The sequence below is a fragment of the Sinocyclocheilus anshuiensis genome, unplaced genomic scaffold (assembly GCF_001515605.1).
Source record: "Sinocyclocheilus anshuiensis isolate Anshui unplaced genomic scaffold, SAMN03320099.WGS_v1.1 scaffold1662, whole genome shotgun sequence".
Lineage (NCBI taxonomy): Eukaryota > Metazoa > Chordata > Actinopteri > Cypriniformes > Cyprinidae > Sinocyclocheilus > Sinocyclocheilus anshuiensis.
Window position 1 is genome coordinate 256,029 of NW_015545835.1, and position 16,083 is coordinate 272,111.

The following is a 16,083-nucleotide window of genomic DNA, read 5'->3' on the forward strand; positions in this document are numbered from 1 at the left end:
GTGAACACACACACCCGGAGTGCAGCCATATTTTTGTGTAATCTGTGTTCTACTCACCCTTCAGTGTCCCCTGCACTGCATAGGCTGCCAGCACCGACAGGCACACTAGCAGCGCACACAGCACCAGCGGGACGCTCCAGTGATCCCTCTTCACTGCAGCAGTGAAACAACAAGCTGCTATTAAATCACATCTGTAGTACTAAAGTTAAAACTGCTCTCTATGCAGAACTAATGGATGTGAGCTCTTGCCTTCAAAAGGACATACTGGTCCCAGGAAACCATCCATTCCCGCCACTTTAACCTGGACAAGAGACACAACGCTGCCAGTTCCCCAAAACACACAGGTATGTCAGAAATGAACTGCAAACGTGATAAAATACACATTAGGTACCTGCACACACAAAGAAGGATGACGTTCCACTTGTAAAAACTCTCCTTTTAACTGCTGCAACAGATGAAAGAAAAATAAGTGTAAGAGAAGTATAGCTCAGAAGCACACTTGAGTTTACTTATACTGTCATGTCAAGCCTCATGATTACTATAGCTTATACAGTTCTCGTTCTTGTGATTTGAATGACCCCCTAACTCGAATTATTAAACTTCCCCGTGTGACTTGTCCTGCACCATATTTGATATCTCAAGCACGTTCACACCCAGTGTCTGTGGTCGGTCTCCTTCCAGCTGTCGTTCAGCCGGGTGTGGACCTGAGATCTGCTGTTGACCGCATGGCAGCGGCTGTCCAGTCCTGAGCCCTTCCTACACAACCACAGCTGAGCCTCCAGCCTGCAGGGGGCGCTGAGGCTCCAGACCAGAGCCTTGAGATGCGTTTCAGTCTCTGCCAAAGACACGGACACGCTGGCTCCTGAGACAGCTGAGAACGAAACCAGAGCGAAACACTCATGATGTTACAGTGTTTGCACTGACTGCATTGTTATCTCCTGAGCTGACGCTCCATGGACAGCATCTGTCGCATGCACGATTACAGAAGAATATAATTTCCATGATTTCCTCCAAAACAAACAAAACCGTCTCATTTTCTGATTTTAAATGTGCTTACAGTGGAAATCTGTAGAGCTTGTGAGATGGAGGTTGAAACTTGTGTCTTTGCTTCTCTTCAGTTCAACATGAAAAAAGTTTGAATTTTCCTACTACTGTAGTACTAGTAGTACTTTCCTACTAGAACGCCATTTCCAGCCTGTAAACTCTGACTATACCAAGGTGCGGCTGAATATATTTGAATGCCATACCTGTTTCATTCAAAAATGGACAATACTCGGTTCGAGGAAAGTTTCCCCAAATCTATGCAAAAGTAGAAAGAGAATAAGCATCAGTTAAAGAGCAAGAAAAACTGCAACAATAATAATAATACTAGCTTCCCACATAACTAATATTTACATTCTCGGTAGACAGTTTTTACATAGTTTCCACATGTTCAAATATAAACATCGCTCTATAAGCTTTCCATCTTTAGTCAGTGTTACTTATATAAAAAAATCGATTCTGTATGTTTGTATGCATGACTTTAATGATGCTTTTCTATTTATTTGTTTACTAATTCAATAATTCAACTTTTCCTTAATCCCACCCTGTTCTAGCTTGTGCTATTCTAAGCCATGCCTGAAACTTTGTCAAACAAGCACTTGCTGTGTTTTATTGCCTCTTTATGATCTATCACTTGTAAGTCGTTTTGGATAAAAGTGTCTGCTAAATGAATAAATGTAAATAAACATTACCTCAAAGCACAGACAGGGGGCGACAGAGCTGGGTAAAAGCTCAAACTCATGGCTGGCATTATTCTTGACATTAAGGAAGAGACAGAGAAAGAAATTAAAACTTAAATGAACCAATTAAGTGCAAATGTATTATAGAGCAGCGTGACATATACCCATTCCACCGTAAGACAGCGTCCCTTCCGGCCCAGCTTCTGGCATGCAGAAAACTCCTGGAAACGCTCTTCATCTGCATTGGCCACATACAGTTTTATTGATCCTGTCGCATGGTCAGTTTTCTTGTGCAGCTTGGGTGGGACTGGAAAACAAAGCCAATGAGAGGTGGTCACAGGGGTCCACTGATGACTGATGAGTCCAGCAGATCAATGAAAAAACCTCTTTGACTAAATCAGATAAGCATTTACAGTGTACTCCACTAATATTGGCACCCTTGGTAAATATTAGCAAAACAGACTGTAAAAACCCACACACACCCCGATCAAACCATAGGTGGTGCTTTAAATACTACTTTTACTTTTTTCTAGTTAGTCTTGTTAACCCCAGTGTATATAAGCCCTTGTGTTTTCTTGTGCTCTTGTTCAGGTCTTGTCCATGTATGGATGTCTTGTTGGTGTGCTCAGTTTTGTTCCTTGCATTTCTTGGATTCCTGGTTCCCGCTGGTTCCTCCCTAGTTACTGAGTCCAGCTTTGTGATAAAGTATGGTGGAGGCGCTGGACATCTTGTTGGGATACATGGTCCATCAGGTACCAACAGATATTAAATCAGCATCTAAATGACCCTGTCACGAAGTTAAAACTGGGCCGTGGACCTTCCAGCAGGCAATTAAGCTCACAGTTATAATAATTTTGGACAGTAAGACCTTTCTGCTGACTCAAAACCACTAGAAGAAAGATGTCAGGGTTCCTGATCACCTGCATTAACATGCCATAATCCTGCCAAGAACTGGCAAATCTGGTGCAGTCCATGAGGATGAGATGCTCACCCCGCCCCCCACACTTTCTTATTCCCTTTCTTAAAAAATATTCAAATATTTACACATTAAGAAATTAGCAGGCAATAAAAACAGTTGGAAGTGAGAGACCTTTTTTTTTTTTTTGCTGAGTTTATATATTTTCTTTTAATTACAAATACAACTTTTTAATAAAAAGTTAGATTTTTGAATGAAAGATACATTTTTCTATGGCTTGTTTAGCTTATATTTGCCGAGGGTATCAACTGTGGAGGGCACTGTATGATCTGTAAATACATCATATGTAAATTATGCAATTACTGATTTAAAGGAATTTCTCGGGCCACCCAAATTATCTTTTGGTGCTATTGCACAATTAGCCAATTGTCAACTCGCATACATAATTTTCAAACAAAAAAAGTAATGGTTTTTTGGGATATATTCATGATATGCTGCCAGGGTGTGACGTTGAAGAATCTAACTTTTATTGTTGCTGAAATATTTGAAAAACCCCACTACATGTACTGTATATAATACTTCATATTCATGAGAAATAAACAATATGTACTTTTATGACACTACGCCAGTAACCTGTGACTTTCCCCTGACCTGCCCGATATGACTGAATTTTCTCGTTTGGGTAAACTTTTCCATAATGGATAGTGTTTGGTTTCAGGGTAGCTACAGTTGCTGCTTTTTACACAAAGTTTGTTGGCATTCACTGAAGCAGTATGAACTAGTCTTTACAGTGCGTTCAAACTACACGCTTCATCAGGATGCATGATGCCTTGGGAATCGAACCCGTGATCTGCAACTTTATTATTGTCACTCTACCAGTCACATAAACTAGACAGTTCAACTGGACACCTGTTAACTTACCCTTACAGAAGATGGCATCTAAACCCTTGGAACACACTGAAAGAGAAAAATGCATTGGTGCCATCCATCAACGAATGTTCAGCAGTCATTTATGTGTCTCAAATACTTAGTGAAAGAGGCGTGCATATTTTATGGCATATTTACCTTCCTCTATTGAAGGAAGATCGACAAGTTTAGTTTGTGCATGAGTGCATGAGTTAGTGCATGAAGAATGGACTACGACAGAACTGCCGAGCTCTGCCTCCGGTATCTCCACCACTAAAGACATCCACACCTACGACACATACACCTGAAACAATCAGCCCATCCAGTGCAACTACAAAAGGTTTAAATATAATGGTAGCTTGACAAAGCCTTGCCCAAAATTAGAAAAATGTCTGAAGCTGAGGCTATAAGTCTAGTCTTGAGAGAACTTGCAGTTTGAAAGGTATGCAAACATTATCTTATCTGAATACTTGAGCAGATCTAAGAGAGATATGAAAGAGATTTGAAAGTTGAAATGTGGTTGCTAGAGTGTTGCTAAGGTGTTCTGCTTGGTAGATCATTGGTATGTGATGACAGACAGATAGATAGATAGACCATCTGTTGACCTGCAGTGTAGCTTTGTCATCAAACGCTGAAGAACGGACTGTGAACCGGAGCATGCTGGAGTGGCTCTGTGAAGAGTGCGTGTAACACACACGAACAGCAGCGGCAGCAGACATCATGTTGTCGAGGTCTTCTTGATGAGCACCTCCATGCATTACCTCTGCCTCTTCACCACTGCCATCACCCGTCACAGGTTGATCTGCATCTAACACAGCATCAACACACCTCAAGAAATAATCCTGCTGGTCAGAGAAACCAAACCAACTACGATGACGCACCTCTGACTGTGACGTTCACCAGGACTTTCAGGCACAAGCTCCAGGTCTGCTGCTTTTGGCACTGCACGATGTAGGCGTCTAGACTGCTCACATAGACACGCTCGTCATCCTGAATGCACGTGTGGCCACCTAAGACAAGACAGACAAATGAAGGCAGTGAAGTGTACAGTTCTGCCGGTCATGGTGAAACATCCGTCATACACTCATTCACACAACCATCTAGGTTTTCTTACCTGATTTTACTTCACAGTAAATTATACCCTACAGAGAGAAAACAATGAACAAAGATTCAGTCACATTAACACACTAACAGAAATCACTTACATAAATAATATTTATAACACACACAGACATATATATCACATGACAAAAATATTTCACGACAACATTTTTTTTGCTTAGAGAGAATAACACCTATATTTTAGGATAATTAAGACTTAATGCATTCTAATTTTGCATTTTAATTTTAATGATGGTTACATCTATTCAGGGATAAAATCTAAAATAATTACATTTGTATTACTGTCATTTAAGCAAAACAACACTGTATTACAGTTATATATGAGTGCAAATGTAGTGGTATTTAAGTGGTGATATGCATAGATTGTTGTAGTAGATAATTGTTGTCGCATGTCTCTGCTGGCTTTGCAAGAGAACACACTGAGCGCATGTGTGTGTGTGTGCGCGCATGCGGCAAGAGGGTCTGGCTGCAGCTTTGCACTTGCACTCTCAGACTTGCATTCTCAGACACTTGCGCTTCCGCTAGCGACGTCACTTGCAGTCTTTATTTTTTATTTTGTTCTATGTTTTATTACTTTTTGTTTGAAGCACGTCTGAGAGTGCAAGTGCAAGGCTGCAGCTAGACCCTTCTCGCATGCCGAAGAACTGCACACATGCACGCAACTCTCCACAGCAAACAAGGAAATGTTTAACTTCCTAAAACTCACACGCACGCACACACCCACTCTATAACCCACGCACACATACACACACACACACACACACACACACACTGGTTTTTATACCCTAACAAACTGTATCATTCTGTGTGATTCATAAGCGTGTTTCCTCATGGGAACCAAAAACAATGTCCCCACAAGATCAAAATTTACTGGCATTACTATCATTGTGGGGACATTTGGTCCTGAAGACGTAGGGAATACCACACACACACACACACACACACTGCCCCACAGCAAACAGCCCGATTCCCAGTAACTGTATCCATGTAGAAACATGTCTGGAACTGCAGCGAGTCAACTGTACTACACTAACAACGGTTAGAAAGCAGGACTGAAGCATGTTTAAAACAGTTTTATGTCTTCGGCTAATTGAAGCTACTTTCGTCTCGATATCATCGTTTATTAATAACTTTAAAAGTGAACAGTCTAGCTAGGAAGCCAGCCGTGTTGCTCGTACTGTACCTGTCCACAGGTGAGCGCATGACCGGCGCGGAGCTCGACCCTCTCCAGCGCCCGAGTGAAGATCCAGAGCGGCACAGAGAGCAGCAGCAGCAGGGTCCACACACTCATGACGCTCTCTCTCACACACACACACACACACACACTGATGCTGTCTGATTCAAACTAACTCAACATCTCCCGCCACTCGTTCTGAGACAGAGAGAGAGAGAGAGAGAGAGAGAGAGAGAGAGAGTTTAAAGCTTTTGGATCTATGGCTTCTGCCAAATCAAATATTAATTTGTAGCATCAATACTTAAAAAAAAAGTTACAGCCTTTAATTTTTAAGTACAATCAACGTATCTAAGTCACCTCAACTTAAATTAAACTGACTTTAAAAAAAGAGTTGAATCCTGTATAAGAATCGCTATTTGAACACACAATCCACACATGTAACTATATCTTATAGCAGTATAATATAACATATATAAAGCATATAAATGTATAAAGCAATTTGAAAGAAATGAAAGCTGCAGTATTTTGTGTGTGTTTATGTACAATGTTTTATGGGCGTTTATGAAGCCATTTAAAGCATGATAGAGCAGCTGTAGATCAGGAGGAGAGACTCACCTGTGTTCCTCAGGAGCGGCTGTTCAGAAGAACAAGCTTCCTCATCCTCCTCCTCACCCAACAGCACAAACACCTCACACTCTTACACAAACACTTACTCAGAAACAGTGCACTCTACACTCAAACAGCCCGACAGACTACTGTATCTCACTGACAAGCCGTAACCATGTCTTCAACTATTTTATTATAGATTTTATATTTATATATTACAGTATTTTGTTTTATTATATAAATGTTTATTCATATATTATTTAAATATATACATATTTGTGTTTTAGTATCATATTTTTATTCCTTACTTTGCACTTTTGTTTGTTTGTACTCTTTTTGGTAGTTACAATGTGTTGTCACTACTTGTTTTGTGTATGTGCTTTAGCAATATTGTACATAAACTCAATCATGCCAATAAAGTACTTTTAAATTGAAACTGAAATGGATTTTTCTTTCTGTATTCATCAAATCCAGGCAGTTACTGTAATAATTACAATTAAATTCTTGCAGCATTGTTGGCAGTCATGCAGCAGTTTCCCATTTCAATGTAAAATAACACACCAGTGCTGTTCTCAGTATCCAAAACCATTTACTCTTCTTACTACGTACAGGATATTTTTGTCTTACAGACTATATTTAAAGCATAATTTGGGCATTTGCAGTAACACGGTCACTTGTTGGCTGTATTCTTGCTTAGTTTGCCAGTGACCTTTGATATGAGCAAAACTACTGGAAACAAAGCAGACTGGTGTCCTCAAAAAGGCATCATCATTACACGAGTGAAGAGAACTGACTGTCCACAAGCGCTCACGCCTCAGAATCGGCTTGTTTATCGTGTGCCGTGTGCTGTTTTGCATGCATGTTTGCTAGTCACGCACAGCAGTTACTATATTGGTCTTATGCAAATTCACCAACTAATCCTGAAGCACTCAGTTTACATCTTAGAAGCTGTTGTGTAGTGCGAAACACCAAACTATAGTGTGTGTCTGCCTGAACACCAGCTGAACACCGAGTATGTGGCCAACACAATGTTTGTGATAGTTCAGGGCCACAGGAACCGGTTAACTCGGGATAATATCTTCATGTAACCATTAATAAATTAAAGTGTTGATTTTCAAACACATTGTTAGCTAGAGCTAGAGATGTGCTCAGGCCAACTCTTATCATTTGCTTATTTGGTTTCAGATGTGACTTTCTTTCTTAAGTGGAATAGCTCAGCCAGCTCAGCCAAGTGGTTATCAAATAAAAATAAAGTTACTATCCCATAGATGTCAGACGCGATTCAAGCATCTGTGCATAAACACAATGTAAGGCGTATCATCTGCTCTGATTAAATTTTGTGCATTTTATGTTTTATCTGATCAAATAAGCTGTTGTCGCAACCTTTTCATCCTCCCACATTTCTTTCAGCTTAATGTTTGTCTCAATGCGTCATGATTATAGAAGTGCAGTGGGCTGCAAATGGCACTTCATGTTTACCTTGAGATACAGATCAGGTCAGTTTAGCTCTATTTGCCCTCTTACTGCAAGCCATTCCTCAGTGCATCTTAGTCCAAAGAAAAAAACAAGGTTGTATTTGTAATCTTTTGTCAGAACGTAGTAACTTGCTGATTCAACTTTCCTTTTTCAGCCGATGTCACCAATCTCTCTTATTTTTCAACCTCTCTTCTCCAACCAACAGTTTTCACCAGACAAATCCCTGTTTTTTTCATGTGCACAAGCAACGCTGGCACGTTTGCAAACTCTTACATTATAAGGAACATGATTATTACTTAAAGGGGTCCTATTATGCTTTTTCACTTTTTTAATTTTAGTCAGTGTGTAGTGTGTATGTTTGGGCATAAAAAAGATCTAGAAAGTTACAAATCTCAAAGTCCACTCCAAAGGGAGATATTTTGTTTTTACGATCTATCCGACATGACTTGAACGCACCATCAGCGCCGCGTCTAGAACAATTCTCACAACAAGTACAACACGACGTAGCTGGGCGCCGCCGGTGTGCCTACACTCATAGAAAATAATGTGTTCGAATTTTAAAGACGTGGCGCGACGCTACGCTTCTCGTCTGGTGTGCGACCACCTTAAGAAACGCTGTTTTTTTCACCTCCGTGCCCAAAGGTCTTTGTTTGGGCTTCCGAAAGCGGATGATGTCAGGAAACAGTGGTTGCAATTTATTTTTTAACTCTGTTCCTGAGCATTATAACCCCAATTTGCTATTGTGTGCTGTGCATTTTACTGAGGACAGCTTCCACAACACGAGTGAGTAGTGCCGGATTCGCCAAAAGTTTTTGTTGAAAGACGGAGCAAGGGGCATGGCAGTACTGAAACACCGTCTAAGCTGTTCGCCAATCACAACGCACTGGGACAGCTAACCAATCACAACACATTTTGTTTTTCGGAAGGCGGACCTTCATCAAAGCCGGAACTAATCGAGCCGTTTGTGCCAGCCTGGGGAGAAAGGTATTTTAATAATGTAAATTATGTGAAAAATAATGTGTTTTTTGAACCAAGCATGATAGCATGTTCTAGTACACCCCAAAAACAAAATCAAGACCTTGTAAAAGAGCATAATAGGACCCCTTTAATATAGGAAGGGTTTTCTGTTGCAGTCCGAGAAAAGGATCAAATAAATAATCATTAGCAAATAATAAAGGTTGTGGAGAGCAAATCGATCACTGAAAAACCCAAATGAGTCGAACACTTACTCCATCATTGGTTTGTTTTGTAATGTTCTTCTAGAAGCCATGAAACTTACCGAAACCTAACACGCTTTCCGTCTCTGGGACATTGCTGTGGGTGCAAATGGATGAAGGCTGTTGATAAAATGAGAGTTTTGGTATATTTTGCATAACCTCCAGCTTTCAGTTATCGAGACAGACATGTGTCGTAACGCTCTGCTGACACGTGATGCATCTGCAAGCTCGTCAGGCCGTTGAGAAAACTTGTTTGGTAGCATGTCACTAACATAACAGTTTTGATCGCAGCATAGCTCTAGGGGGAAAATAGCTTTCGGAGAACCAAGAGAATATATCGATGAATCCCTGTATCTTACTTTCTATGAATTTTCTGATGCACGTAAACATGCGCTCTTGCTGCTTCACTGATGAATTTGCATGCATTTTACTTTTGGTCAGATTGGTCCAAGAGGGTTCCTGATTCTGAAGGGGGAAAAAATGGTAAGATAAGATCATTGTGACCACATGAAAACAGTTTTACATGTCGGGTTTTTGCTGTACAAAGACCGAGAGTAAACATCATGTGTCTGAGTATATTAAACTGGGCTGTGGTACAATAAAAATCAGCTAAACTAGAGTTTGGATGTTTGATGCATTTATTTACACCACAGAATTGCTGATTCTGGTTAACATTTGTTCGAAGGTGTTGACGTTCAGTGGTACAATACAAATACAAGTCCTCTGAAGCAGGTCTTTATACAAAAATACAACGTTTTCATGAATTCTTCTTCTTCAGATGTTATCTTCTGGAGAATGTCTTATCTTCAGCCAGCACTGGTTCTTCCCTCGAGGGAATGCTTACTGGATATGTATTGCTGCCTTCAGCTGTCAGATTGATCATATGTGAACAGCACCATAATGTCACAGTTACCAGTAGGTTTCCTTTGAGTCCAGACTTTCCAGGTTGGGTGCGTTTCATTTTTAGAAAAACCATAGCAGAAGCCATGCAAACCGCTCTGAGTCTTTGCTGGGAGTTAATTTCATTCTTTTTAAGTCGCTTTGGATAAAAGTGTCTGGTAAATCAATACAACAAGTGATTCATCTTAAGCAGGCAATAACATGAGAAGTGCTAACAATACGAAGTTTCAAGCATCGTCTAGAATAGTTCAAGCTAAAACAGGGGCGGACTGAATCTGTTTGAAATGACTTGAACAGAATCGGTGGGGCCTCCAAAGCAAATGAAGCTGAACACCAGGGCTCTTGGACACACAGCGCGGGTCCAGAGCCAGTGGTTTACCAGGAACCTCACAGGAAGACTTGAAGGCAGCAGTTTGATGTTTCTGCCCCCTGCTGGACAGATTGTAAAGCTGGAATCACCTCTGCTCTGATGCCTCTGAATTGGCTTTCTCCTTCCCTCTGTGTACCGGTGCATGCAAAGAACAAGACGACAGAGTGAGTTCAGTCAGAGAGAGAAGCCGCCTCACCCTGCTATGATTTCAGTGACGTGTGTGCAGCTCCTAGTAGCTCTGGCGCAGTATGTTTCTTTGAGCATTCCTTTCTGGACAAACACGCAGATACCACTTTACTTCGCCGCTTTTTCTGCCTCCACGTCTTCCACTTTGTACTGCGCACTGATTTCCGTGAGCTCTTGGGAAAACCCAGCCCAGGGAGTCCTGCCTCTAGTCTGGGCGCGAGCTGACGTGACATGAAGAGCGACAGCGCTTTGGACAGAAGACGGGGCCAACATCGGCCACTCCCGTGGGCTCTTGTGGGCTCTCCCAGGTCATGTATTAAAGAGCACAGGTCCTTCGGGAGACAGTACTTTGGGACACAGCGGAGCTGTTTTGGGATGTAAGTGCTGCTGCTGTTGTTGTTGTTAAGGCCCTGGAAGCACACCAGTCCAAACCCCCTGGCGTGGCCATCGCTGTGTAATCCCGTCCACAGACAGGAGAGGGCAGCGTTGAACACAGGAGCCGTGATAGAAGACGACTCCACTGGCTTCTCCATCCATTCTCCATCACAGCTCTTCTGCTCTTCCTCTTCAACAGCACTGTACAGCCCAGTCTCAGAGAACTCCGATCCAGCAACCCAATCGCTCTTCGCCCGTCTCAGAAAAGCCTGATGGGCGTTAGGGCTCCAGGCGATTAGGACGAGACCGCCCGCCTTCTGCACTGCCTGACACTGTCCATAAAGCCACGGCACGGGTCCCAGCTGAGCCAGAGAGGACGCCCACTGCGCCAGCCTCACGTCCATGAAGAGTTCCCCCTGCAGGCCGGAGGCTAGACTGCAGACGGCAGCGATGTGCGCTGCATGATCAGACGAGCACACCAGCAGCACGGGACGCCTCTCACCGCTCCGCCACACTGCAGAAACAAAGACATTTATCCTCTCTCACAGAAATTAACCAGGGTCACAATAACATTTTTAACAAATTGGCCAACAAATTGCATATACCAAGCGTTTTGTGTACGAGTAGTTTCATAGAGCATGCTTCCGGCCTAAAATCAAATAGAAATGTCTATGGACTGACCTGATGTGATTCTTTTGACCAGGTAGCACGTGATGCAGACCAGCACGGTCACCGCAGCCAGAAGAGCCAATGCAGTGCCAGTGATGAGACCCCATCGCCTGTGTGTGACTGTGAAGGCTCGGGATGAGTGTGACTATTTACATCCATCTGTCGGCAAGTGTGCTCTAATGATTACAGATGTTTCTACTTACAGTCAGGGCAAATGATTCGTCTTCCACGGAGATCCAAGCGCCACACCTAAAGACAGACAGCAGCAGATCAGCTGACACACAATCATACAGACAGACAGAGGCTCTGGGGTTGGGGAGATATTTCAGTGTTTTGAAAAAGCATTGCTCAAAAATACAGGAAAAACTGAAATATTTTTACAATGTAAAATAGCTGTTTTCTGTGTGAATATCTGTTAAACTGTAATTTATTTCTGTGATGCGCAGCTGTATTTTCAGCATCATTACTCCAGTCTTCAGTGTCACATGATCTTCAGAAATCATTTTAATATGCTGATCTGCTGCTCAAGAAACATTTCTGATTATTATCAATGAGCTGCAACAACTGACTGAGTGCAACATTTTGAACAATAGTGTATACTGTATAGTGCCTATTATTAGAAAATAGTATGTGAAACAGTAGTATGCTACATTGTAATCAATACATTGCACATTTAATCAATGTAAATAAAGTTATTTTGCATAAACATTTATAATTTTTTCATGCAAAAAATTGTGTTTGATATCACTTCCAGTTCATTCATGCACTGTGGGATACGTCACAGTGTTCTTTGCAGCTCATTCACTATATACCGCAGAAACAGTATGAGAACTAAGCTAGTACGACATATGCAGAGATGAACAGTAAAGAGTTTGAACGGACAGACTGTAAATGAAAGGCATTACCTGCACACACAGTCCAGATGAGAGGAAGGGGAAGGGCACGCTCAGCTCAGCCTCAGTGGCGCCCCCATCCTGAGGAGAGCAGTATGTGCAGTGTGTGAGGGACAAGCAGTTACCTTCTATCACACTGAAGCTTTATTTTGCCATAACAACACACCCCTTGTACACTATTGCACAGCTGCTTACCACATTTGAGTTGAAATTAATATTTTTAATTATCATGAGAAGAAAAGCAAGAACAGCTATATAAGAAATCGGTTATATTCTATAGTTTAGTGCTTATTATACAAACATACTGGAGTGCAGAATGCAGCCATTAACTAATGACTATTAGAGCACTGCAGAGAGTGGATTAAAACCGCATAAGCACGTCATTCACCCCTTGGCCTTGTACAATCTAGCTTACTACTGTATTATCTACTATTTACACACATTTTAAAACTGTACATTCTATCATCATCATCAATGCCTTGAGCTCTGTTGAAAAACTTCTTCAGTGATGATTTGCAACGCTCCTCAGTGACGTTATGTTGGGAATAATTACACTTGTTCTACCTTCATGTGCTATTACTACTAAAACATTGAGGCTCCAACAACTTTTAAAATATTGAATAATATATTTAAAATGTCATTTAAAGGTGGGGGGGGGGGCCTAATGCTATTTCATGCATTCTGAGTTATTTACACTGTTACCGTTTCAAAAAACGAGTTGGACGTATGACGGAGTATTTCTGTGCCAAATACACTCCTTCAGGGTTCGGATAAGTTTGGGAAAGATTTTTTGGGAAAGACAAGGCCCTGTATGACATCATGAAGGCGGGATTCTCCCAGAAGAGCAAACACATCGACCAGAGCGCGAGCGAGAGACGCCCATCAACGTGCTTCATTCGGCAGCGCTGCACAGAACAATGTCTCCAAAGAAGAGTGTTTTTGTTTGCGAGGGGATTTGTCATTTTGTTTTTAGACCACAAAATCAACAATGTCACCAAAGAAGAGTTTTTTTGAGGGAAAGAGAACCTTGTTCAGCTTCCCAAAGAGCCCAGCATTAGTGAACACAGTGGATGCAGTTTGTTCCTCCGGAGCAGCAACAGAGTTACACAAGTGTGTTTGTTTGTTCCCGGCATTTCAGTGACGAATGCTTCATAAACAAATAACATTAACGTCAATAAAGTTTTTGCTCCTGCTTTATTGACGTCGATGTCACAGCTTGCAGACGATCGCTACCTGAAAGCTTTAGCTCCGCCCACGACACGCCTCCAAGAGCCCGACGGTTTTCAGAGAGGAGCGTAAAGCTGTCTGTCTTTTATAAATCTGATCAAACTAAAGACTCTTCAGAGATATGAAGGTCAAGTACTGCTCTGTAGGTACTCAAGATTAACATGAGATGTGTGTGTTCTGTCCGCTTTAAAACTTTATAGATGTAAAGCCAATATAAGCACATTCTACCCTATAATACACAACAAAGGACAAATGTGTCAGGGTCTTTGGCAACAGATGCTCACAGACTTTTTACATACGAGAATCTTTCACATTCTTTCTCATGCATTGCTGAACACAAACACTAACTGAATGTGCAATGAAACTCTTTAAACAGCAGGAAATCTATTACTAACCACCCGCTGTGAGATGATGCTTCCTTGAGATGAACACGTCTCTCCCCGTCTGGCGCACAGCTGAGCAGCAAACGACGCGGCGACGCTGGACATCAGGTGCAGGCGCAGGTGCAGGGATCCAGGAACGACCATCACGCTCCACTCGGAGCGGTCCTCTGACAGAGAGAGCAGACAGAAGAGTCAGACAGGAGGACAGACATCAGCACTCTTCATCATACTCGCTCACGCACTCCTCACCTGACTCAAATGGACAGAACACTCGACGACTGCCATTTAGAGAAAACTGCAACCAAAACATCACATGCACATGAGAAACATGAACATTTGAAACATGCATTAATGTGTGCTGGAGCATGCGTTACCTTCACACACATCTGAGGGTGTCTATCTACAGCAGACACGTTATATTGCTGTTGAAAGAGCAAAAGGCTTTCAGTGGCTGTGTTCAGCATAACATACTGCTGGGCAATATACTGGGCAAAGAATGCATAAAATACTTCAGTGACAAAATGTACAGTATATGCAATGCATCCAAGTTGACATTGCATTTTTAGGGAGAGAAGATCTTTCTTGACGCATTTGATTGGACTGTTAAAAACTATTTTTACACAAAATATGTAACATAATGAGGTTATGTCAGGACAATGTAACATACTGCTGTCTAAATCATTGCATATGACCTACTGTTTCATGTACTATTGACATATGCACTATGCACAGTATGCAGTAAGTCTGAACTCAGTATGCCACCTCTGTTCATCAGTGCACTTATGATGCTCGTGGGATGGTCACGTACCAGTTTCGTCCCGTGGAGGCTGGCGTTGGGGGCAGGGACACAGTAAGAGTTCTGCGTGTGGATTCGCCAGCACAGAGAGACAGAGGGATCTGATTGGTCAGCGGGGCAGAGAGGCTCCCAACGCAGAACAGAGCCACGAACTGTAGCAGAGCTCGAGGACAAGATATCACCTCCACCTGCAGGAGCGAGCGGCACAGAGACGGTGCTGTCAGTCAGCCACACCATAGATCCTGCTTGCATTAGACAACAGTAAGACCAGGTCCAGAACCTACGGAGCCGACTGGTGTACAGTTAGAGAGAAACGGGCAGCAGCTCACTGTGTGAACAGTGTTCCTCACACTCCAACTCATAAAGATATAATACAGCAGTTCAGTTTTAATATTTATAATGGACATTTCTCTCATTTTACCAGCCATCTTTGAAATTTTTCATTGCACAGCAGTTCCTTCTTTGTGATCGATAAATGTCACACTGCCTTCGAGTTCAGTGGGAATGTAAGGAAGCTTGTTTCTTCCACAGAATAAATAAAAATAAAAAAGGTAACGGCAACTTTTTTTTCCTCACAATTATGTACTGTATATCTCGTTTTTTTATCTTACAATTCTTTTTTTTCTTTTTTTTTCCATCCCGTGCAGAAACAAGCTTCCACATGATTGTGCAATTGTAGGCAGAACAAACGCTTGGAACAAAGGCTGATGGGAGAGAGTCACACTGCGCATTCACTTTACCAAACGTGGTGACATTTAATTCTTCGCCATCTGCACCCGTCTATCAGATGGAGATTTCATTTGGATCAGGCTCAGGGAATTTCTCTCCTATGGAGGAGCTGACATGATGTTCTGGTGGAGTTATCACTTCAATTATGCATGTCAACACTAATGATATCTATATATACTGTGCATGATCTTTACACAGAGTTGAATCCACAAATATCAGATGACTCACGTGGCAGCGCTCTCTCTTTTAAGGGACACTGAGTGTTTCTTCTGGAATCAGAGCCTGGAAACCACAGCTGTGAACACAGAATAATGAACACAAAAAGGTTTTCAAAAACAACAAAGTGAGTGTGTGTGTGTGTGTGAGTATGAATGTGTGTGTGTGTGTGTGTGAGAGAGAGTGTGAGTGTGTGTGTGT

At 42.0% G+C, this 16,083-nt stretch overlaps 2 protein-coding genes across 3 annotated transcripts in view; both read right to left on the reverse strand.

Annotated features, from left to right (window-relative positions):
- Positions 1–5,975, reverse strand: part of LOC107698416 (interleukin-17 receptor C) — a 7,559-nt gene extending 1,584 nt beyond the window's left edge. The window contains exons 1-13 of the mRNA XM_016499420.1: positions 5,849–5,975; positions 4,658–4,685; positions 4,425–4,553; positions 4,149–4,351; positions 3,703–3,832; positions 3,559–3,594; positions 1,886–2,028; positions 1,734–1,796; positions 1,248–1,299; positions 654–871; positions 392–445; positions 250–301; positions 58–153 (exon numbers count right to left, since the gene is read on the reverse strand). Of these exons, the coding sequence (XP_016354906.1) occupies positions 58–153; positions 250–301; positions 392–445; positions 654–871; positions 1,248–1,299; positions 1,734–1,796; positions 1,886–2,028; positions 3,559–3,594; positions 3,703–3,832; positions 4,149–4,351; positions 4,425–4,553; positions 4,658–4,685; positions 5,849–5,956 (1,312 nt within the window). The 5' untranslated portion in view covers positions 5,957–5,975. The remainder of the gene's footprint in view (positions 1–57; positions 154–249; positions 302–391; positions 446–653; positions 872–1,247; positions 1,300–1,733; positions 1,797–1,885; positions 2,029–3,558; positions 3,595–3,702; positions 3,833–4,148; positions 4,352–4,424; positions 4,554–4,657; positions 4,686–5,848) is intronic.
- A 3,783-nt stretch (positions 5,976–9,758) lies between these two features.
- Positions 9,759–16,083, reverse strand: part of LOC107698430 (interleukin-17 receptor C) — a 16,360-nt gene continuing 10,035 nt past the window's right edge. For both annotated transcript variants that reach the window (XM_016499443.1, XM_016499442.1), the window contains exons 9-17: positions 15,895–15,961; positions 14,950–15,125; positions 14,516–14,563; positions 14,391–14,436; positions 14,154–14,308; positions 12,544–12,612; positions 11,842–11,887; positions 11,651–11,758; positions 9,759–11,483 (exon numbers count right to left, since the gene is read on the reverse strand). In XM_016499443.1, coding sequence (XP_016354929.1) covers positions 10,609–11,483; positions 11,651–11,758; positions 11,842–11,887; positions 12,544–12,612; positions 14,154–14,308; positions 14,391–14,436; positions 14,516–14,563; positions 14,950–15,125; positions 15,895–15,961 — 1,590 coding nt within the window. In that variant the 3' untranslated portion in view covers positions 9,759–10,608. The remainder of the gene's footprint in view (positions 11,484–11,650; positions 11,759–11,841; positions 11,888–12,543; positions 12,613–14,153; positions 14,309–14,390; positions 14,437–14,515; positions 14,564–14,949; positions 15,126–15,894; positions 15,962–16,083) is intronic.